At 51.4% G+C, this 24,136-nt stretch overlaps 1 protein-coding gene across 3 annotated transcripts; it reads right to left on the reverse strand.

Moving 5' to 3' along the window:
- Positions 1 to 514: 514 nt before the first annotated feature.
- On the reverse strand, positions 515 to 22,436 carry GTPBP1 (GTP binding protein 1). Of its 3 annotated transcripts, none has more exons than XR_004424080.1 (13): positions 21,676 to 21,926; positions 18,604 to 18,715; positions 12,774 to 12,954; positions 11,860 to 12,208; positions 8,983 to 9,106; positions 8,017 to 8,131; positions 6,494 to 6,638; positions 6,183 to 6,365; positions 5,288 to 5,423; positions 4,574 to 4,752; positions 3,690 to 3,890; positions 1,366 to 3,113; positions 515 to 623 (listed from the first exon to the last, which is right to left on the reverse strand). XR_004424080.1 is itself a non-coding variant. In XM_033116279.1 (13 exons), exons 2-13 carry the CDS (start codon positions 21,865 to 21,867, stop codon positions 3,021 to 3,023), a joined length of 2,010 nt encoding a protein of 669 aa, XP_032972170.1. In that variant the 5' UTR covers positions 22,343 to 22,436; the 3' UTR covers positions 517 to 3,020. The 3 variants fall into 3 exon arrangements, 2 of the variants coding, with proteins under 2 accessions (XP_032972170.1, XP_032972171.1); XM_033116279.1 differs by adding an exon at positions 22,343 to 22,436 and having other exon boundaries at positions 517 to 3,113; positions 21,676 to 21,867; XM_033116280.1 differs by lacking the exon at positions 18,604 to 18,715 and having other exon boundaries at positions 517 to 3,113; positions 21,676 to 21,810.
- Between the last annotated feature and the right edge of the window lie 1,700 nt (positions 22,437 to 24,136).

Raw genomic sequence — 24,136 nt, forward strand, 5'->3', positions numbered from 1 at the left:
AGCTGGTGGGTGGAGTCCGAATCCAGCCCTCAGGCTGTGGGCCAGCTCCTCAGCCCCTCAGGTCAGGGTCCCAGGAAAGAGCTAGCCTACCTATGGCTGGCCCTCCAGCCACTGCTCACATCTCTCCCGTTTCACTCAATTCCCACTCTGCAACTAACATCAGTTTTCCACAAAGGAAACACCCCTGGGCAGTGCCAGCAAATGAGCCCCCGGAGGCTGCAGGCTCGCATACTTGTCAGGGCTGGGGCCTCAGCTCCTGCATCTGAGGTCAGGCACGTACCCTCTGCCTATCTGCTCACACGTTCAAATCCATGGGCCCCTCACAGCGCAACTCACATCGTCTTCTGTGCGGTCTCATGACTCCAATCAAACTTGCGCCCCTCCCCCGCACCATGGCACATTCCCGTTACTTCCTGCTGTGCCAGGGAGGCCAGTGAGCCAGAACAGTGGTCCTGACTGAATCAAAGATGCCACGAGTGCTAGCTGCAGTACAGAAGGGTCAGGATTTGCCATTCAGATGATCGGATTAACAACTTTATTCTTTATCAACTACAAAAGGGCTGGTGTTTTGTTCCAAATGGATAGTTGGTAGGTCTGAGGCCCGCAGGGGACCTTTGTAGTCCCTGTTAATGACAGTAAAATGCTGCATTCAGTAAGCCCCCTGCTCAGTCAGCGCAGAGGTCCAGCCCACCCTCCTGAGTATCTGAGGGCAGAAGCCAGGGTGAGGGCCACAGCTTCCCAACGTAAAAGAAAGTGGTTATGCTCACAGGGGCCATGAAGTTCAAACCAAATGGGTTCCACCTGTTCTGAGGTTCTACCATGGCCAAGGCTCGTGGAAACCAACCCACAGCACCTGCCGTGGGGACCGAGAGCAGGAGCTGCTCAATGCTGCAGCCCTCCTCTTATGGAGGCACCAGTGGGCAGCAGCCCCTGGAAACGGAACCAGTAAGAAAGCCAGGAAACAGCCAGGGGCCAATGGACACGCCGCAGCCGCCGCCGCAGCAGCAGCTGACTGGGAACGGCTGGGGGAGAGAGCCGGTGCAGGGACAAACACGCCTGCTGGTGGCACTGCTCCTCTCGGTTTCAGTTTCCTTAACTAAAACAATGGAACACCACCTCCCTCACAGACAGTAGCTGCAAACATCAAACAGGAAGAGAATGAGACACCTATCACAGAGACAGGTCAAGGCTACTTGTCCCCTTTCAAGCCTGCCCCCAGCTTGCAGCCTCTGCTAGACTTGGAAGCCGACTGGGTGGGAAACAGCAGGACCATTCTTTCACCAGGAACCTCCCACGTGCTGAGCACAGGGGGGCCTCACACACATCCTCTCACTGAGTCCTTATACCCCTGATGTAGGCATTTACCTCTTGGTGTAGATGAGGAAACAGGCTCAGAGAAGGCTGGCAACTTGTCCTGGGTCACAGCTGGTGCAGGCGCCTGGATGTTGAAGCCACGCCTGCCTGACAGGCGCTGGGCTCCCCCCAGCCCTGCCCTGCAGACAGGGCTCTAGGGCAGCACGTCCACCTGGAAGGGCTGGACAGGGACCACCCACACTGTCAACTTGGAACAAACTTTTATTTTGTGTGCTGGTCTTGTCGGTCCATTGCCACGGGTCAGTGGTAACTAATAGAAATAACTAGAAGGGGAGGTGAAGGTACCAGCAGCCCGGGCGGGAGCAGAAGGGAAGTGTTGGGGACAAAACGGAGGCAAGGCTGAGGAGGGCCCAGCCAGCTGGGTGTCTGCCCCGGCTCGAGCACACACACCTCCCCCCATCGGCCCCTTAAACTGAGGGCTTCAGGCCACAGCTCAGACCCAGCTGGTTCAGGGCCCACGCGGCATCTCTGGCCTGGGCAACCCCACCCCTATCCCAGGCACTGATTCTTCCAGAGGTCTCAATGCTCCGTGCTAGGCCCGGAAGGGTCTTTCTCACTGCCCGCTACCTGCCCGTCCAGCATCCCAGCTGGGGCTTCCAAACCTGGGGCTCGGGCGCTTCACTGTTGTGCTCCTGTAGCAGCTATGCTGGGGTGATGTGGAGGGGTGTGGTGGGGAAGGAGGGGTTCTAGTCCTAGCCTGGCTCAGAGAACACCTGCACCCCACCAAGAGGACATGCTAGTGAGCATGACCCTGAGCAGGCGACCCCCATCTAGGTCATCCAAGCAGGGGCGGCTCCTAGGCAAGGTGGGAGCCTCCCACTTAGCAGAATGGCAGAGCAGGAGTTGCCCTGGCCTGCCAGGCAAACACAGGATTGTCTCCAAGGGGAAAGAAAAGCCACCAGCTGTCTTTGGGTCAGCGGCAAGTGTGGGGTTAGGGGCAGGGAGGGCCCTACAATCCAACCACCTCCCCTCCACACATCTACAGGTTACACTTTAAGAGCTTTTGGCATTACCTGTTTGGGGGTTTAAGGAGAAAGACAGAGTTAGAAAAGGAAGCCAGCACTCTCCACCCCGCTAGAACCCCCAAGTCCCAGAAGGAGGGCTCCCTGAGCTGGCAGCAGCACTTACACTTAGAAACCCCCAGACTGGCTCCACAGAGGGTTCAGGGTACAGAGCCAGGGAAGGAGGGCACCCTTCAGCTCTTGATAGTCCCTAAAGGTTCTCACAGAGACAGACACATGGACGGATGGACAAATGGGCAGGCAGCCAGCCAGGAGGAGGGAAGGAGAAATGACTGCCAGGCCCTGAGAGCCTGTACTCCTGTAACAGTAACACACACACACACACACACACACACACACGAGGTATAATAAAAGGAATAAAAACGGGCCCAGATGTACAAAAACTGTGAGTGAGGAAGAAGGCGGGCAGGAGGGTGGGAGAGATGGTCAGTCCTCCAGGAGTCTGGCCACCTTCCTTGGCTTATAAATTACAATGCCCCTGGAAACCGGGGGTGGGGAATGATGAGGCTCCGGCTGTGGCCTGGGGGAGGGCAGCTGGCGCTCAGAGCTGCTCTGGCCCGTCTGGTGGAGCGGTGGCCAGAGTACGACGAGGATCCCTTGGATGGTGGGGGTGGCAGGGGAAATTCAGCAGCCACTGGCTGGTGTCACACAGGCACCCTGGGACTTCACCTTGTGACGCTGGCCTCCTCGTCGCCGGCCCCCACTGCTGGGCTTGGGCTGAAAGAGAGAAAGGAGGAGCTTGAGAAGCAGCAGTCCACAGGGAGCAGGACAGCAGAGGGGCGAGCAGTGGGAACGGCAGGCAGGGTGGTCCCAGCCCATCCTGAGCAGTCATCACTACATGGACCTGGAAAACGGCTCCTCCCTCTGTCACACGCAGCAAGTACTGCCCTGCCTTCCACAGGGCAGGTGGGTCACAGGTGATAACTGGTGACAGAGTTCAGCGAAGCACAAAGAAAGCAGAAACCCACACATGCCACCACTGATAGGTGGCAAGAGAAAGGGAATGAAGGAGCCAGAGCAGCTCAATGCGGGAGAAAGCAGAAAGGACAGGTCCAAACATCTCAAAGTTTGAAAAACACCCTCCTTCCGCGACAAATGGCTCACACTTAGCACTCACGTGCCAGCAGGTGTGGGAAACGCCTGGTTATGCAGAGATGTGGCAGCCATGAGGCTGCCTGGAGCTCTCCTATGTCACGTCCATGGACAAGAGTGACAGCCGCAGCCCCACCCCCGCCCTGCCCGCACCCACCAGTGGTGGTCAGGGCTCCAGGACGGGCCGGGGGGCATGCTCACCGTTGGCTGGAGACTGAGGGACGCAGATGACTGCGCGGCCCCTAGGGAACAAGCTTCGTCTCCAGGTGGGGGTACCCCTACTGCCGGCCCTCCAGACGGGCCCCCGTCTTCTCGTTTGGTCAGGGGGCCTTTCTTCGTTGACTGCATTTTAATCTGCTGAGGCTTGGAGTTCATCGGGGAGTTGTTGGTGGTCTGCAGGAGCTGCACGAGCCAAGGGGAACGGAGGGGCTGGAGGTGCTGGCAGTGACATCGGCTCAGCTGCCTGCTCCCCCGCCCCGTCAGGGACTTCTCACTGCCTGGCCTGGTTGATCCTTGGTGACGACCCAGAGTCCATGGCGGGAGGGCCATGACAGGGGCAGTGACCTAGAGAGATGTTCTCCTGCCCACTCAGCATCCCGGGGCAGCCTCAGCCCAGCCCAACAGGGCTCCATCCTGGCCCCTGCCCGATAATCAGGGCACCTTGGCCCCTCCCCACGTGGTCCAGCTCCCAGGCCAGGGTCCAGCCTGCCCGGGCTGCGGGAGCCGAACTCGAGGCCCTCGTCCATGCTAGGCTGGCTGCACCTCCTCAGAGCACCCACTGCATCTCCAGCCCCAAGACTCTGCTGCCCCCGGAACAAGAGTCTGGGGCAAGTTTTAACTTCAGGCCTCCGAGAGACCAAGTGAGTATCTCAGCAGCTAGAAACATCTGGAGCGTGGCTATCAGAAATCGTAAGCACTGTCCCCCAGGAGGGATGTGCTACGCCAGCTCTCCGAGGCAGGGACTGGTGCCTCTGGCAATTCGGGAGAGTCCGCAGGGCTTCTCCAGAAGCACCTGCTGGGCTCACGGTCTAGAAGTGGAGTGGCCCCCGGGGTTCGCTGGGGACAGGTGGCCTGCCTGGCCGTACCTTGGTGATGGTGCCCACAGCCTTGGTGCGGCCTTCCCTGAACACCAGCCGCTGGTCTATGTGCAGGTACTCGGGGGTCTTGATGAAGCGGAAGTGCACGGTGGCCTTGTCCCCAGTGCGCAGACAATCCTTGTCCATACTCAGAATGGTGGCTGTCTGCCGGATGCTCCCACAGTGTACTGCCAAGGGAGCCAGCGGTCAGGCCAGGCTCGAGCCACCGCGTGGCCTCAGGGCAGGGGAAGCGGTGAGTGAACGTGTGAAACAGGCTTGAGCTGCGCATGCTCAGGGCCTCAGGGGGCTTAGGGCGGCCGAGTGGGCTGAGGCTGCTCTGACATCTGGTCCTGCCTGTGCCTCCAGTTAGACCCCACCTGTTCCGAGACCCACGGTTCTAGTTCCCGAACACAGGGCACTGTGTTTGCTGTGTGCCTTCTCCGCTGTGGGCCCTTGCTCATCCCGTCTGTACCCCGCACCCTGGCAGCACCTGGCACACAGCAGCATTCAGCAGAAACTGAGCGGACAGAGCTGCCACTCAGGTTGTGTTTGCAGGACTGAATAAACACCACAGCTCGTGGGTAGAAGAGAGGGCATCACTGAACAGGAAGGAGACCTGCTTCTTGGCTCGAGCTGAAACTTGGGCGTTTTGGTTGCTGGAGCACTTTGTGAGGGTTTTAGAGCGGGGGGCCTCCTAGGCTGGCAACGCCCTTAGACACCTACCCATGGCCTGGTAGCGCGGGCTAATCGTGGTGGGATGGTGAAGGACGAGGATCTCGGCCTCAAACTCCCAGGACGCTTGGGGGTTCAAGCGCGGGGAAACCATCACCATGCCCTTCCGGATGGACGAACGCTTAATCTGAAAGGAAGAGGGAATCCCAGACCTCAGGGACAATAATGCCTTCTGGCTCCACCCCCTGGGCCTGGAGGACCAGGAGTCCTTCTGGGAATGAAGACCACCCCAACTTGACCTTGGCCTCACCGCACTGGACCACAGGCCTTCTCGGCAGATTTCAGTGCTACGTGGAAAGTTTAAACACTGCTACTGGGGGTCAGGAAAGGCTCCATGCAGGAAGTGGCACTTTAGCTGGGCCCTGAGGATAACACTTAGGTAGGTGGTGAGGGCAAAGTAGGCAAGCACTGGGTGGAAGGAGGGCGAGCGTGACATGGCTGTTGGAGGGAATAAAGAAAGGACTACTTTGCTGGTGAATTTGGTTGGTGGAGAAGGTCGGTGAGCCCAGAACTAGCACTTGCCCCAACCCCCCAAGGGACAGAAGGCTGAACGGGAAAGAGGATTTGGCACGGACCCCAATGGTCCTATGTAGGACCCTCTACACAGCAGGGAGGCACCTATCTGACCTCACTACTGAGCTCACGGCACCCTGCTCAGGCACGAGGGGGAGGAACAGAGCTTAGGAGGCAGGCAGGCCTGGGTTCAAGTCCTGGCTCTACCTGTGTGCTCCCGGGCACGTCACTCAGGCTCTCTGAGCTTGTTTCCTCATGTGTAAAAGTGAGGTCAGTAACCCCTGCCCTCCAGAGCAGCCATGAAGACTGACAATGGCCCAGAGCCTAGCAACATGCGGAGTCTGAGGGGCGTTTTGGTATTACCCACACTCACCTTCTTCAGGGCGAAGGAGGCTGTCTGGCCCCCCCGCACCTCCTTGACAGGCATACGCTTTCGATGGATCGATTTGACCGCAATAGACAGGAAGTTACCCAGAGGATCTGGGCCCAGCAGCAGCGTGTCATTCAGCTTGATCAGGCCCCTCAGTGTTGTCCCCGACACAACTGTTCCCACGCCCTGCAGAGAAGACCCTGGCCTAGTGAGTCCATCTCTACTTAGCTCCTCCCCACCAAACAATACCACGCACCCAGGAGGAAGTGCCCGCCCAGGCTTCCACCCTGCTCGGTCCACCAGAAGCCACCCACCGGGACAGAGTAAGTGTCGTCAATCTGAAACTCAGCAGGCTCTTCCTCCCGGTAGCTGGTGCGCGGGGAGAGGAGGTTGAGGAACATCTTCAGGAGATCTAGGTTCTCGCCTGTAACGTTGGAGATCTGGAATATCGGGCACATCCTAAGTGGAGGGCGAAGAGAAAGGAAAGGAGCTCAGGCCAGCTCCTGCCTGCCTGACACAGGAGGAGAGTGGCTGCTGCGAAGGGCCCCACTGCCCTTACCCTCTCCCAGGGCTCTACCCCTCTGCCTTGACCCAGCAACTCCTGCCAGACCTACTCTCAGGACTTCTTCTCTTACTCAGTTGAGTAGCTGAAATCTGTCCCCTCCTCTTCCCGCCACCACTGCCCTATTTCAAGCACTCAGGACTGTTTCTTCCTAAAACACACATGACTGTTTAAAATCCTTACCTACTTTTCCACTGCGGAGAAGACAGCCTGGACCCCTGCTCCCAACACCTCCGCTGGTTTATTTCTTAGATTCCTATATTCCAGCCAGACCAGAGAACTTGACTGTCTCCTAAAAGCTTGGTACTTTTTGCCCCCCTGTATTTGTTCACTCTGATGCTCCTTCCTTCTCTCTTATGCAAGTCCCAAAGCCTCTCGTCCTTCGGAGCACATTTCCACTGCTTCTTCCAGGAAGCCCTTTCCAGATGGGCACTAGACTCCTCAGCCTTCTGTCTCTGTCACATGTAACTATGTCGGATTTTCCGTCAGTGATCTCGATGGTCTCTGTCTCTCCTATCCAAGGTTAATCAAACTCCTGGAGATCAGAAATTACATATTCCCTGGAGCTCCTAGAAGAGCACCTGCACAGAACGGGCACTGGAGAAAACCAGTGAATTGAAATGCAGGCAGCTGAAACATACCCTGCCATGCCTGACCAAATGGTGGCACTGATGGCAGTGTCAAGGCCGAGCCACAGGACAAAAATGCCAGGCTGTTCTAGGTCCTGTACAACTGACCACGCCAGGAGGCCGACGGCTCCAAGGCAGCACATGACTCGGGGAGCAGGAAGAGTTAACAAAGTTCACTATTAGCTAGAAAGTATCTCTGACCAAAGAGCTGACCACCTTGAGCACAAGTGCCCAAGTCAGCTCTGAACCCTCAGTGCCTAGCTGAAGAGCCCGGTACGGAACGAACAGCCAATATTTATGGAATCAAAGGATGCGTTAGTGAGTAAGGGCCTAAAGTGATCTGTGACTTGAGAGTTTTTGAGAAACAAGAGTATAAAACATTGTGAATAACAACAGGTATAAAAATGGCTTTGTATCCATCACACAGCAGGCAGGCACGGTGCTAAGTGCTTTCTGTACAGCATTTCCACACAGCTCAATGGAGACGGTACTGTTATTCCCATTTCACAGAGAAGGACACTAGCATCTCAGAATCTGGGTCAGCTGACCCAGCACTGCTGGCCTGGGAGACCTCGTGCTGAGACCAGAAGAGCCTACTTCCTCCACTCTCTCTCTGTGCCTGCCCCACTGCTGCCTGCCCCCTCACCTCTCAGAGCTGAAGTTGGAGGCCGTGACAATCACGTCGTCCTTACTCTGCACCAGCACAGGGATCTTCCGGCAGCCCGGCGACTTTAGCAGGCGCTGCAACAGCTTCAGGGTTTCTTAAAGGGTGAAATGGACCAGAATTAGAGGGACACGGCCTTCTTCATGGCCAGACTTCCAGGGCAAGACAGGTCCCCTGATTACCGACGCAAGCAGGAGACAGACAGTGATAAATGCCACAATGCGTGGAGAAGCAAAATGGAGCCGCGAATCCCTGGGTGGGTGCGCGCGGGCTGGAGTAGAAAGAGCACAGAGGAAGCCTGTCTGCTAAGGTTACAGGTCTGAAACCTGAGGAATTTCTCCCGAGTCCCTAGCAGACCCGCACCCTGGAAGTCGGTCAGTAGGGACAGGCTCCATAAGCACAGTGTTGCTCCCAGAATGTTCTGCTTCCTGGAAGAAACGTATCTGACAAAAGGATCTCTGGGAAATTCAGACACGTGCAGAAGCCCTTAGGAGGCGCCCCCAAAAGGGTGCCTCTCCGCTTCTCTTCTCCCATCTGGAGCAACGAGGGAGAAATGTACAAAGACATAGTCCTGCAACCCTGTTTGGAAGCCTCTGGTGGTAAAAGGTGACGAGACCCTCCGTCCCCATGCCGCCACATACATCCAGCTTAGGTGGCAAAACCCAACCCCTTCTGCCTGGGGCTACCCAAAAAGAGATGCCAGTTTACAGATCTCAAGACTCTTGCATGGAACCAGAAAGAGCAAAGAGCAGGGGATAATTCTAGGCTGTGCTTAGACCAAGAGCCAAACCAGAGAGAAAGCACAAGATTCTGGGCTGATGAGAACTCAGGTCAAGGTGTGAGCACAAGATGAGGAAGCAGGAGCCCTGGCAGCACACCAAGGAACCACAGACCACAGCGGCTGACCGCCCCCGGCAGAGACTGCTGCTGGCTGGAGGCTTCACTTACCTTGCAGGATGTTGGCCGGACACATGTCAATCTTGGTGACCACCACGAAAACAGGCACATTGAGTGCCAATGCCAAGCCCAGGTGCTCCTTGGTCATCCCCACGATACCAGCATTGCTGCCCACCTACCCCAACACAGAAGGAACTGTCAGGGAGATAGAGGTAGCTGCTGGGTGGGCACAGAGGCTCCAAAAAGGCTGGGATAAGAGACAGTGCCCAAATCTGAGACATCCATCACGACAGAACACAGAGGGCAAAGTCTCAGGCCAGGAATCATGACTGCAGATGGGCTGGGCACAGGCCGCTTTAACCTCTGCTTCAACGGTGGTGGCCATTCAAATCTGAGACTTGGAAAGAGTAAAAAAGACAAACCCGGACAGTCTGGGAAAACAACTGTCTAGAGTCATCGAAATGGTTTCAGTTTAACATCCCTGGCCCTCAGTTTCCCTATCTATAAAATGGGAGGATAACAATATTCACGTTAGAGGGTAACCTGAGGTTGGAATGTAACATGTCAAAGGCCCAGCACGCAACTAGCATGAATTAGGCATTTAAGCAATGGCAGCTGTTATTACTGTTACTATTCCTTCCTGTAATAATGAATGTGTTTAAGTTATCACCCCAAAGGCTGGTTAAATAAATGAGAGCACATGACAATGCCGCAAATGTGCTGTGCAAGAAAAAGGGGGAAAGTCTTTCCTACCGATACGGGATAATCTCTAAGATATATTTTCAAGGGATAAAAAAAGCAAGGTATACATAGCACACTACCATTAAAAAAGTGGTGACTGGATTACGAGTTGAAAAAAGCAGGTAAAAGACATTTGGGGAACATCTGAAATATATAAACACTTATAGACTAGATACTGGATGACCTTAGGGAGCTCCTGTTCCATCTTCCTGTAATCACAGCAGGAGACAATTCTTTTAGGAGCTGTGTGAAGTATTTGGGGGTGAAGAGTCACAATGTCTATAATCTCCTTTCCAATGATTCAGCCAGAAACAAAACAAAACAACCACGAGCATCCATCACATATACAAATCAATATGGCACAATGTTAATGATTATTGAATCAGAGTGGTAGGTGTAGGGATTCATTATACTATTCTTTTTGGAATGTTTGAAATTGGAGGGAGAGAATGTATACACTTTTGCTGGTATGATTACAAAATATCTCTGGAGGAGACATAAGAAACTAGAAATACTACTAGTTGCCTCTGGAAGGAAACTGGACAGAGGAAGAAGGGAGACTTTTCACTATCAGTCCTTTGATACCTTTTCATTTTTGTATCCTATAAATGTGTTACTTACCAAAACAAAATGAAATCCAAATTGCCATGACCTATTGATATAGTGCTTTGTACACTACAGAGTGTTTTCAAGGATGCTCGTTTGATCATCACAGTTCACAGGTGAGTCACCACTCCACTGAGACAGATGACCACACCTGTGCTCCCCCTGGCCTACACCAAGACACCTCCGCCATCTTCCTTCCAAGACCTCCAAACTTTTCTAGTCAATCTGGACTTGCTTTTGTTCTTCCCAACCTGGGTAGGAGAAAGCTCTCTTGATCTGTTGTCTACCTACTATTTTAAAGATTCCACTCCCCAACCTGGAAATTTATTGCCATGGAACAATAATGAAATATTTCATTGTTTTCTACAGAAAATGTTTAATATTTGGATCACGGCCTAAAAGTCAGGCAATATAAAACATTTCATCTGGGTGAAGCTATTTCTGTTAATTGGCCTTGCTCACTGTAGCTCAGTTAGAAAAACACTCATTTCAAACTGGTTTCTATACCTGTGTTAATATCAACCCAACAACCAACCCACAAGTACGCCCTATGGACCATCCATTGACACCCCTTCTAAGAGAGCAGTTTTCCTTAGCCCAGGTCGGTAGTGGCTCCTTGCAATGATCCAAGACAAGGGAGAGGAAATCATGCTGAGCTCCCAAGAACCCTGGCCAGGGAGCCGAGAGTGTGGTAAGTGTTCCGTACATACGCTCCGCCTCTCTTTCCGTTCAGTTTGGGGAGACTCTGCCTGAGAACCTGTGTTTGTGGGCAACTCGATGGAGCCTGCTGAGCAGATGCCTGTGTTGATCACACTTCCTATCAGTGCAGGCAGCCGGAGGGACTGGGCCATCGGGAGGGACCTCGAGGACTTGCCAAAGGAAAACCTGCTCACTCGCTCTCTGCGAAAGCGGTGAAGCCACCACCAAGGCTGTGGGCCTCGAGCACTCCACTCCTTGTCCAGGGAGGAAGATCGAAGGGACCCAAGCACAAGCTCAGCAACAAGAATGCAGAAGCCTCTGCTTCCTTTCCTTTTCAGTTGTCTGCACAATGTGCTGCTTAAGAAATCGATTCCCATCACACAGTCAGCGCTTCAGAAGCCCTGTTCACTACTGCACCTTCAGGCCCAGCACAGAGCCAGGCACGCAGAAGCCTGTTCCACACTTCGGAAGAGGCCACCTCTCAGGTCTCTCCTGATAGCTGTCTGTGCTCCCTTCTTGGAGGGTACAGCCTGGCATCACCCCCTCAAAGTAGCCCAACCCCAGAAGAAAACACTTCTGAAGGTAACATGTAAGCCCCGGGGGAAACTTTCCTCTGTGTCTCTCCAAAAACTTGAGAGGTCTGCAAATATCTTGGTTTTTCCTTAGGGGATCCTCCCTGGCCTAACCGAGGAGACCAAGGTACACTCCTTGAGAAGACTGGAGAACTCAGAGGGCTGGGCACCCCTGGCAAAGCTTGTCATCCACCCTGTGTCAAAGCCCCAAACCAATGGGCTTCCCCCTCAGCACAATTGTGAACACTTGCTCATAAGCACACCCCAACAGTGCTGCTGAAGCCCCCTCTCGGGAGGGCCCCACACTTACCATGAGCATGCAGAAGTCAGGCAGATGGCCCGTCATGCCAAAGACGGTGGTCTTCAGGTATTTCTCGTGGCCAGCCAAGTCAATGAAGGTAATCACCTTAGTGGATTTCTCACAAATCTTGGTCCACTCCAGGCTGCCGCCATGGCTGTCTGGCTTGTTCACCACGTTACCTTCGCTGTCAAAGCCCAGAATGTCGTTGCCCACACTGCTGGTACGACCAGATTCAATCTCGTGTTTGTGGCGGAAGAGTTTCTGGCGGGCAAAGCCGCGGCCATTGTCCAGCTCCCCGTGTGTCAGGACGCCCAGAAGCGTGCTTTTGCCAGCATCCACGTTGCCCACCACTGCTACCCTGCGTGTACAGAACCCAAATGTCTATGTAAGAGTTAGTGGGTGAGCGAAGGGCACCCCACTAACTGCATCTGTACGGCCATGTTTGCTCCAGAGCCTGCCCAGCGCACGGCTCCTCCTATTCATGCCTAAGCACGTGGGGATGTTCCTGGAGGTTTATCCAGGGGGGAGAAGCCCATTCAGGATGAACTGGCTTTCTGCCTTAGCTCCCGCAGGCTTCCCCAAAGCTGCCCCAAAGACGGGGCCCCAAAGTCAAGAGCGGCACAGAATGCTCTCCTCCATCACCCCAGTTTCTAGCCTCACAGGTTGGTTAAGAAAGAAAATGCAGCCCACGGAATGTATGGCTGGCCTTTCTCGCCCTCTTCCCAAAGAGAAATATTCAGGAATGGGGAAGTGCAGAAATAGGGAATGGGGCTATCGCGTCTTGAACGCTCTTCCCACGCCTCAGAAGGGGAAGGGGTGAAGCTGACACACCAGGTGCCCAAGCGCCATCACCATTCTCGGTGAAGCCCCAGACCCTGAGGCCATGCTGGGGGGATCCCTGACCTGTCCGGAGGCCCCCTCACCTGACCTCCAGGAAGTCATTGTCTCCTACTCGTTTCCGGACCAGGTAATCCCGCACACGGCCCCCAGCTTCTTGACGTTCCCGCAGGAGGATGACGTCAGCCTCTATCTGTTCTGCCATGCTTTTCACTGTGGCGTAGGAGGCCTCCATATCAGCTTCACTCAGCCCGTACTCAGTCCCATCTGGTGACAAGAGCCCAGACATCAGCGTTCCCATCAGCTAGCCAGCCAACCCCTAATCAAGGCCCCACCGCAGGCAGGCAGTGGGGAAGAACATGGCTCTACCTGACACTTTGCAGAAATCTGGCCACACACAGAGTTCATAAATAACAGTGCCACGGGCTTCCCCATTAAGCAGGACAGTCATTAATTCATTCAACAGTAATCATTGAAACTCTCCAGGGTGTTATGCCGAGCCTCATGCTGAGTCCTGGGAATACAGGTGCCCTTAGCCAGCTCACAGCCCAGCAGAAGAGACAGCAAATTAATTAACTGCAATGCAACCTGAGGACTGTACTACAGCACTGTGCAAACAGGACGTCGAGCGTGAGCAACGAGCATGGCCCGGGGAAGCCGAGGACTGCTCTGCAGGGTGCTGGGGCTCCCAGGGTGAAAATGGGCCCACAGAGAAAGAAGGGAAGACATCGTAGGCAGAAAAGCTAGGCATGGAGCGTGGCAGATCGCAGCACATTCAGGGACCAGGAAGCAGCTCAGTGTGCTGGGAGCAGGATGTCAAGTGACGGGAGACCACACAAGAGGTGGAAGCAGTGAGGCAGACAGATGTTAGCAGCGAAACACATTATGTACCAGGCAGCGGGAAGCCTTGGGGGCTCAGGCAAGGGAGTAACATGAGTGGATCACTGCGGGAGGAAGATCTCTAGGGCAGCAGTATAAAGTGGCACAGGCAAGCGAGACCGGAAAGGGGGAAGCCAGTTAGGAAGTCAATCTAATAAATTCAGGCAAGAGATAATGAGGAGACAAAGGAAAACGGGGAGGGAATCGAAGAACGATTGTAGGGACAGATTTTTATCTGACGTAGCTCAGGTGAAATATCCAGCAAGTAGATGGAAAAACGAGTCTGAGCTCAGGATGAGGAAGGGAAGAACCAATCAACCAATCATTTATAGAGTGCCTACTGTACGACAATTCCTGTCCAGTGCTTTCCACTGGTGTCGAGAGTAATTCCCACGCTAAGTCCCCCAGGTCTTCCTCCAGCCTCTCTGTCTCTGAGAGCACTCCAGCTCCTTCCCCAGGCTAATCTCTCCTCTCTCACTGCCTCCCACAGAACTTGAAGCAGCTTCCCTCCCTCTCTTTTCCTCCCCCTCCAGTTCTCTCCTTCCAAATAAGTTCAAGTCATTCCCAAACTAGGAAAAGGAAACCCACCCCCTCTTCCCTGCCCCTGCCAAGCTACCATCTCCTCTGTTTCTTTTACCACCAAGCACCTCAACAGAGTACCTGAGACTTGCTGACTGTCTCCACTTACTCTCTGAAGCTTACTTCCGAACCTGGAAGAAACTACTTCTCGTCACTGGCCTCCTACCCTCATCCCACGCCCTTTCTGACCCCAAGAGCATGTGACACTGCTGGCCTCCCTGCCTTTGCTTCTTGAAGCCCCTCCCCCGCACCTGCTTGCCTATTGCATGAAGTCTCCGGGGTCCCCTCCCCATTCTCTGGTTCCTCTTTCTCTGCCTAAATGTCTCCTCCTGCTCCTGTCCCCTAAACGCCAGTCCTTTCAGGAATCAGCCAGTGGCCCTCTTCTCTACCCTCTAAACATTCCCCTTGGCCATCTCATACTATGGCTTCAAATGTCATTTTGAAAACTACACAACCATTCATTTTTAGCACTGTCCTCTTCCCAGAGCTCCAGACTGAGTCCCCAACTGCCTGGACGACTCCCAGAAGACGGACGCCTGCACTCACTCACCCCACCCCTCCCTTTCAACAACAGCACAAACTCGAGCATCATTCATTCATAAAGCACTTTAGTCCCCACTGCAACCCTGTGAAGCAATAAGCATTACTTTTCCTACTTAACAGTGGAGTAAACAGCGGCCGGAGAGGTCTCCGAGTTGGTAGGGAGCGGAGGACCGTGTGAGCTCGGGTTTTCGGATTCCAGACCTAGAGTCTTCCCCTCTGGCAAGGGCTCCTCTTGATGCCAGCCAGGTCCTCCTCCTGCCTTCGCGATTTCTGATGACAACACCGTCCTTCCTTCCAGGCACTCAAGCTTAACTCGCATCACCCCAGTCCTGCTGAGTGTAGCTTTACACCTTGCCCTTCTTTCCTTGTCCCTGCTCCCCACTTTTTGCCGATCCAATGCCACAAGTCTGATTCAGGCCCTTATTCTACCGCAGTCACCACCACAGACCCCTCACTGGTCTTAGCAAATCCAGTCTCTATTCCCTCCAACCCACCCTGCACAGACTCAAGCCGGAGCTCCTAAACAAAGCCACAGCTCTAACGCAGTCACATTCCAGTCAAAGCCTTGGAATGGCTCCCCGGGCCCAGGAGTGTTCAGTCTCAATTCCTTAAAGACCCCTGTTTACTCCACACCCTCTCCTGTTTTGTCACCATCCCGACATGTTCCCTGCACTTTTCCAGCTCTACAGCTGTGCTCATGGATTTCCTATCCTAGGAAGTCCATCAACACGTCTCCACCTGTCACAATCCTCCCCACGCTGCTCCCTTACGGCATTTGCCACCGACTACACCCTGTGGAGTACTGTTCTAGATGTGTCTTCCCTACTAAACATCCTCAGGACAGGGATCAGATCTCCAGCGTTCCCTGGATGCCCCATGAGGGGTGCCTTTCCTACAGCAAGTCCTCAGATGTTGTAAAATGCAAAACAAATGAACAAAGAGGGAGCAGTTGCACTGAGCAGTTTCTAAGTACATGGCCACCTGACCTCTGGATGTTTGGTTTACATAGAAAAGGGCTTGCTGGAAGGCCTGCTAACCCTGCCATTCTTGCCAGACCCCCAAATCTTGCCACCTTTTCCTGATTCTGACACAACGAAAAGCAATGCTTTCAGGCCCTGTTCCACAGCAGGGGGGCAATCACCAGTGTAACCTTGTCCATCCAGGGCTCCCAGAAAATGCCCACAGTCCCATTACCCTTCTCCAGCATGCACTGCATTCTTCTCTCAGTAGGAGTGGAGACAAAGGCCACGAGAAAAGTCGCAGCGGATTACTAAAGGACACACATCCACCCACGCCCAGCCCTAATCAGACTTCCATCCTGACATCTGACTTACTTTTTCTATATGCACTCTCCTGCGCAACATGCTGCAAAGGTTCCCCAAACTTTTAGGATAAAAGTCTAAACTCCTTGGTATGGCATTCAAAGACCCTCAAGATCTGGGCCCTGCCTACCTGTCCGCCCACTCTCCTGACCTGCCCAAGCTCACCCACCAAGTACTCCAGTATCGCCAGTGCTTCTGTGCATGTGGTTTCCTCTGCTCACTCACGAATGCCTCCATCTGCCTGAAAAACTCCTACTCATCCTTTAGAACTAATTCCAGGGGCACCTCCTTTTTGAAGCCTTTTCTGACTTCCCCAGAAAGACTTAACACTCCGCCTATGTTCACAGAACTTCTACTACAGTACCTGGCTCTTAGAAAGTCATGATTTAATACTGGAATGAACAAAGTTCTTTTTGAAAGAAATCGCATAGTTAATCAACTATAATCTGGAACCCTTAAAAAAATTACTACTGTAACAACTGACACCGGCTAACATTTACATAATGCTCACTGTTTGCCACGTGCTGACCTTCCCCATGACACCATGGGATAGATTCCACTATTATCCCCATGTTAAGATCAATTAAAGAGCCTGCAGACAAACTCAGACCTGCCAGGCTCTAGATCCTGAGCGAACTACCAGGCCAGATTGCCTCCTTTTACACCATGGATCTTGAACTAGAAATATGTACTTAAAGAGCACATTCCTTTGTACTGCTTATAATTTTTTAATGTCTAACTTATTCACACAAAGTTTCTCTGAGGAAGGGTGGGGAAGGATGTCATTATCCTCATTTTATAAGCAAAGGAAGTGATAAACAGAGATGAAGCACCAAGCGCCACAGGAAGCAGGTGATGAAGCTGACCCCTGGGGCCTTGCATCTGGTTTAGTCCTCTGATGTTCAACTCGTTTAACTAGTTGGGATCGCTTTCTACCTCAAAAGAATTCCAGCAGGAAGGAGTCACTAAGAATCTAATAGCATCCAATTGACAGATGCAAAGATAATGCCTGGGTGTGTGAATGTGTTAATGAATGTCTGACATCTTATGCTTTGCCGTGGGAGGGTTAATTAGTTGCGAGTTGCCAAGGCATGGTAAAATGCACTAAGAGTCCACATTAAAAAATTGGCGGGGGGGAGGGTTGTCTTAAGAATCTAGGTCTTCAAAGAACAGTCCCAACACGTGTTGAAATTGATCTAGATGTAGTTTCTTCAATTCTATAGGCATGAAGTGACCCTACCATATGGAATGGCTTTTTCTGAACCCGACTCTCCTTGCTGTCTCTGTAGCACTTGACACGCTGAACAACTCCCTCCCTTTCTGGACGAGCAACCTCTCAGTTTGCCTATCTCTCTGACCATGCATTCTTTAAGGTGATAAGACCCGAAGCCAGGGAGGTGGCGGCAAAGATGGAAAGGAAAGGATATGAAAAACATGTCAAAGAGAGACACCGCAGAAATTGGAGGTCAAGCCCTTCCTCCCTGTGTCCCTCTTGCCGCATTTCCAAATATTCTTTTCTACTGAGGTTTTGAGTGTATACGCCATCTTTCCTTAGGACACAGACCAGATTTTAAGTCTCCAAAAGAGCTTTGCAACAGCATCAAGCCCTTAGGAGAGACTTAATCGGTATTTGTCCAATAGTTAAAAAATGATTTTGAGATTTTATGCATCTTCAACTCGGTCTACAAAAGAATTATTATCTGCCTTTACAAAGCCTACGTTCAGTAAAGAAAATTGTTCCTTTAATGATCCAGCGAGGCCTACCGAGTGGGCCTTCCTGCAAAGATGACAGACAAGTTCTGGTACAGGCTACATTCAGAATCCTTAACAAGCCCAGCTGCCATTTTGGCAAAGATAATATCATGATGGAGATGTAAGTTGGCCTTGAACTGAGGGTATAAAGTAGGAATGACCAAGGGAGGAGGAAGAAAAGCCTAAGCTATAATCTGGGATTCTGTCATGGGAGCTGCCTTCCTCTAAAACAGTGGGCCCCAGTACAACGGAATAAGCAGGTTGGAGTAAAGTAACCAGTTCCTCCCAGAAGGGTAACAAGCTTACACGTCTGACAGGATTTCATAGGGAGAAGAAAAGGCCTCTGTTATTACAGTTATCAACACTGACTGGTCAGTGGGGCAAGGAAGCCTTGCTAAAGAGAAGAATTCTCAGTGTCCTCTTCTTGCTGACATCAAGAAGAACCGTGGAAATTCTCTGCTCAGCATGCAATAAGTAGCAATGGGATCTGTAAACTGGGCTTGGAGGGCAAGGCCTAGAGCTGCCCAGGGAAGGCTTAATTCTATAACTGTGACTTGCTCTAGACCTAGGGCAAAGAGTTTCCTTGCTTTGTGCTTCATTCCCCTTTATGTACATGGAAAGCACTGGAGGTACAAAAGAAGCATCTGTAAAACCGCTTGGAAAGTGAATCTTGAAAATCAAACACAGTGTGACCACCACGGTGGGAAGTAACATTATCACTTCGTATTTTTACGTCCTCCCAAACAGTTCTGCAGACACTGGACAGGAAAAGTGGGTAAAAAATGGACAATGTGCTCTAAATAATTTTTTACAAATAAAGAGAAAGGAAAACTATGCTCACCTGATCCCTGCCCAATGACATATATGGTCTCTCCGCATCCCTCGTCCATCCTCTCCCACATCTGCCGAAGTAGGCTGTCATACTGCTCTGATGTAGGGCTCACTAGCACCAGCTAGAAGAGAAACCAACAGCCTTAGGACCACACTTCCTAGAAGAGCGCCACAGCCAAAGCAGCTCCACAGCCTGACCCAAGACCCTGACTGAACCCCACAGCACGCCCCCTCATCTAAAATAGCTTCAATGCCCCTCATGCCCTCTGCCGCTCCTTAAATAGCCTTTGAGCCTAAGGCCTTAGATAATTTGAGTGATATGATATACTAAAATGACTATGTCTGAAACACAACCCACAGAAAAGGGTGTGAACAGCCTGCCTCCTGCTGCTTAACAGGAGGGGAAGGACTGACAATGACTGATCTGACACTCTGGGTAGAAATTGACGAGCAGTGCTTCACACTGACCTGCCAAAGTCTACTACCTGCAGCTTGCAACTCACAGGACAGAGATCTCCCATACTGCCACGCTCTCCATCCACCCAAGACCAGTGGCTGTCACAGTAACAAGAATTCTGTTCCATCTTGCCTGGGCCATCTCGGTTATTTAGGAATCGGCAGGAAAAACTGCACGACTCGTACACCGTTACCACTAGGGTATTAGCACCATCATTTTGCAAATTTGGTTAAAGTATCAACGACTTATTTGGGGAGGCCATTAATTTCCCAATAGGCATGTCAGGTCCCATTCTCTAACCATTCATGTGTGACCTTGGACAAAGAACTTAACCTCTCTGAGTCTCATTCTTTCAATCTACAAAATGTAGATAATGCCACCTGCGTCCTAAAGCCACTGTAAAGACCAAATCAGATAACAAGTAAAGCATCTAGTCCACAAATCAGTAAGTGGTAAATACAGCTTTCTTCACCCAATCATTCCTAGAGAAACCTTCTTGGATAAAACTAGCCACCACAGTTCGAGAATTGTTTCTCCATTTGGCAACTTTCAGAGCTTAGGTCTCTACATATAATTGTAGCAAATGTATAAAATCAGAGCTTCTAGTTTTTTTCCTCAGGAATCAATCTATCAAGCCATCCCTCCTCTCCCTCCACATCGTCAGTGTTTCTTTTCAATACCATCAATATTTATACACAGATAGCTTCTCAACTTTAAAATAGTGATGTGATGAAGTAACACTTCCCCAGCTATGTGATGAAGTAATAATTCCCTGTCCTGGAACATTAAATAAGTTGGTCAGGAAATGAAGGTATTACTCTTCACAACTCTGCCCTGCAATTTCTCACTGTGTTTTCAGGTTTCTTCAGCACCTTAACCATGAATTGACATCCAGCTGGTCTGCCTCTGAGTCAAGTATGTACATCTCTTACAATTTCTGAGTTTATACTTGCATCAGAGCTTATACTTGCAACCAGAGTGCTGCCTGGGTCTTTTACAGTGTCACTTGCCTCACATATTTCCCCTGACCTTTCCACTTTCCGAGCTTGACCACCCTCATTTCGACATTAGAAGTACCAGACAGGACCGTTGGCTTCTAAAGTGTTCAGCTGACACTAAAGGGAAAGAGGGCAGTTGAAACTTGGTTCCTTAGGTGGCAGGGAAAAGTTCTCTCCAGCTTGGGCCCAGTTTCACACAGTTTTGAAAAGTCACAAACCTTTTCAAAGCTCCATAAACATCTCTATTGTAATTTTTAAACTACAGGTAGGAGGGGATATCGGTGTTCTAGCTTCCATTGGCTGCTATTAACCTGTTATCAGTTATTCAGTGCACTTCAAATATTTACAGAGTAGTATGTATTGGGCACTATGCTAGGTGTCATATACATTTCTCATCTGTTACAACCACCCGTACTTAAAAGATGATGTAGCTGGAGAACTGAGAGGTTAAGAAACTTGCCAAGGTCACAGGGCCTTTTGAAAGGAATCTGTCAAAAAACAAAATTCAACCAAGTAAATCTGAAGATCTAATTGGCTTTATCGAATGATTCATGAATCTTGCAGTATCCCATCTAGTAAATAAGAGATGTGATCTTAGAAGTAGTGCAAAATGGAAGGTTCTTATAGGAAACTGGGAGGGATGAGAAAGTTATTAGCAAAAGTAAAGAAATGATTGCTTCAGGCCAGGTCACCTGTTTGGGGGTGGGGTGGGGGAAGGGTGGCAGGGGGCTTTTATGCAGATTATCTCTCAAAGGTTGAGAAGGAAATGACAGTTTAATATTCCACACCTGGGAGGGGCTAAAACTGCAATTAGGCCTAGGTTTGCCGTCCTGGGAGCAAGTGACCCCACCTTGGGCCTGTTTCTTTTTTTAACAGAACCCAGCCCTGTCTGACTCCCAAGTTGGCATTCTTTCCTTCAGCAATGTTAAGCACCTACAAAACAACAGTCACGTACTTACTTTTTTATCCCCCACAATGGCAAGTAGAAGGTGAGACCTTAACTCCTGCCCACCTTCTCAAGAGCTCAGAAGACACGATTTGAAACGTCCTTCATGAGTCCATTCATACAAGATGTTGCTCCACTCCCAGGATGGCGAGATTATAGGTCATGCCCATCTTTCAATTTTGTTTTGGGTGGATTAGTAAAGCAGACATTTCTCAGACATCCTTCTCCCCAGCTGGAGCGACTACTTTCTGTTTCCTTTCCCAGCACCAGGAAAAGACTCCTCCCGGTTCCCTCTCGGAGGACTTGATCCTCCCGCGCCTCCGCTTCCCTCGCCCCAGCCACCTCCGACCCTCGGCTGCGGTGGACAGTCCAGGGAGAGAGCCCCCTTCGGTCTCGGGGGAGGCAGCACTGAGCTGGGCGCTGCCGGCGTCGAGCGCCCGCGTTCCACGTGGCGGAGCCGAAGGGTTGTGATCTCCGCGGGAGGCCGAGTCGAGGCGACCGGAGAAGGACGCCGGTGCTGGGGGCCGCCCCTTGCCCAGGGGCCCCCAGCGCAGCCCGCACCGGCAAGTAGGCGGGCTCGGCCCCTCCTTCTCCCGCCGTCGCCCCGGAGACGGCTCGGCCTGCCGCCCTGTCCCCTAAGCACAGGGTCTGCTTAGCGCCGCCGCCGGCGCCCGGGCCTACCTTGCTGGTGAGGTCCAGCTCTGGCTCGCCGTTGAGCGCCTCGCCGTCCTCACTGCAGTCTGAGTCGAAGCCGTCATGGAGCCGGGCGGCAGCCGCCGCGGCCCTAGCCGCCCCCGGGGAGCTGGGTTCGGGGGCGAACATAGAGGCCGGGACCGGCGAGTCCATCGGGGAGCGACTCCGCTCCGCCGCCATCTTTAATAATTTAGGCTAATTCGTAGCCGGCCTCCTTTCCCTCCCCGTGTCATTTGCCTAATCTATGCATAGCCCCGCCCCACCCCTCATCGGAATAATTTATGCGACACTTTTCCAGCCGCGTTGAAGGTGACACGTATCTCTAGCTAAGAAACAATCGACCAGGCCTCCCAGCCACCAATCACTGCAGCCCTTCCAAGTACCTAATGAATAATTAATGAAGCCCAAACCCCAACAACAAATGTCTGAGACGTCACGCGCCTGAATCGCTGCTAGGGAGGGGGCAGCACCGTGTCCACCCTACCAGCCGAGAGCCTTCCCGCCAACCGGAGTAGCTCAGTGTGACTGACAGAGCAGCCATCCAATGAAGAGGAAAATACACACACACACACACACACACACACACACACCCACACACACACCACACCCACACACACCACACACACACACACACAGACACACAGTTTACCCTCACCGCCCCTTACTCTCTTGTTTCCAGAGGCGGTGCTCAGCTTCCAAATCTCACTGCAAAACAGTCAGAGCCGTGAGCCTTCGAATGATGGACAGGGGCAAGGCCCAATCTAGTCATCGGATAGGTCCCGCGCCTCGGGCCGCCACCCACAGAGATAGTAAACTGAACAAGGCGCATCCTACTCAACTCAGTGAGTCAGGGCAGTCGCTGGAAGACAGAGGTCTGACTTGCTGGCAATCTCCAGGCAGTTTTAATAGTAGAATCGGATCGATGCCTGGAACACTACAGCAGCCAAAGCGAAGCAATTAATTAAACGCTGACCGTAGGGAGAATTATCCATTCACTGCCTCTGCGGAGAGAGCAATTACACGACCAAAAAGAGGCAACCAGCTGAAATAGAAGCCAGAAACACCTGTTAAAAAGAAATACACTCAAAATGGAGTCACTTGTAGTAAGCCCCACTAAGACTTAATACCTAACTTAATTGCAGTTTCATTCTTTCCCAGGAGTGGAATTTTAAACCTATCGGCCTTCAATTTCCTAATCAACACTTACGAGGTAATCTGCTTGATAAAACCCCCTGTCTTCTCCTAAAGGAAAGTGACCTGACCTGAAATAATCCTCTTACCTCTTTGGCCTATCTTCCTTCTGCCTATAAAAGCCTTCCATTTTGTACAACTCCTTGGAGTTCCCTTCTACTTGCTAGACGTGATGTTGCTGCCTGATTCTTGAATCGTTTAATAAAACTAATTAGATCTTCAAATTTACTCGGTTGAATATTTGTTCTTTAACACACCTTACCACATTTGTGAACTGTGGAGCTGAGATCTAGGGTCTGTTAAGGGAGTTTCCTATAGATGATTCTTTCGGAGCATCACTAGTTGTGGAAAGCCCCAATCCAAAACACCATCAGCACAAGTTTTAGTCTTGAATTCCTATTTCAAAAATCTGAAAAGCTTGATGAAATTAGGGATTAGACCACTAGTCCCAGCCAGCAAGCAAGAAAGAGCAGCCATCTGAGAAGGTAACATGCCCAAGATTTACAGTTTGGAACACAGGATTTAGTGAGCAAGAGGCAGGGTTCAAAATAGCTTTCAGTTTCAGGGATCTACCCAAAAGGAAAGAAGTAATCTCCTCTTGCTCCTGTTTTCAACTACAGTCAAGTTTTATGTGTACAGATGCAGCTGAGAACCATAGACACGAAGTCTTCCAACTCCAAAAGTCTTGAGAATAGTTCTTCGAGTGTGTTTCTTCCTTTTATTCTGGCTAAATTGCTATATACATACATATATATATATATATATATATATCTCCTGTATATTTCTCTATGAGGCAGTTACAAATATTAAAATCTTGATTTGTCAGAAAAGCCAAATATAAAGGTATTGTACTCTAGAATAATAATTATTTAGTATTTTACCAACTGGCTCTTCCAGAAAGAATTCAAGTTCAGAATGTGCTGACATCTCATGGGAGACTAAAAAGCATGCCTTTCTCATTTTAGAGCTTTGCTCAGAATACATACTCTCAAAGTAGGTGCTTCTTGAATTGAACAGAGACGTCTAAACTCACATTTTAGAGAGGGAATTCCATATTCACCTTTACATCCTTTTTGTGAAGACAGGTTAGAGCTGGGGTTCAAATCCTGGAGCCACTATTCACTACCCATGTGACCTAGAGCAAGTTAATTGACCTGAGCTTGTTTTCTCCTCTTAAAAAAATAAGTATCTACATCACAGGATGGTTAGCAACCAATGAGCTCATTTTTGTAAAACACTTAGAACAATGCCTGCAAGC

The sequence above is a fragment of the Rhinolophus ferrumequinum genome, chromosome 10 (assembly GCF_004115265.2).
Source record: "Rhinolophus ferrumequinum isolate MPI-CBG mRhiFer1 chromosome 10, mRhiFer1_v1.p, whole genome shotgun sequence".
In the NCBI taxonomy this organism is placed as follows: Eukaryota; Metazoa; Chordata; class Mammalia; order Chiroptera; family Rhinolophidae; genus Rhinolophus; species Rhinolophus ferrumequinum.

What these genes read in the sequence shown, in the direction of transcription:
- GTPBP1 (XM_033116279.1), bottom strand. Translation starts at nt 21,867, where the DNA reads ATGGCGGCGGAGCGGAGTCGCTCCCCGATGGACTCGCCGGTCCCGGCC. An exon ending in AGCTGGACCTCACCAGCAAG is followed by an intron (nt 18,716 to 21,675) that starts GTAGGCCCGGGC and finishes TTTCTCTTCTAG; the next exon opens with CTGGTGCTAGTGAGCCCTAC. An exon ending in TCCAACTTCAGCTCTGAGAG is followed by an intron (nt 6,639 to 8,016) that starts GTGAGGGGGCAG and finishes CCCTCCACTTAG; the next exon opens with GATGTGCCCGATATTCCAGA.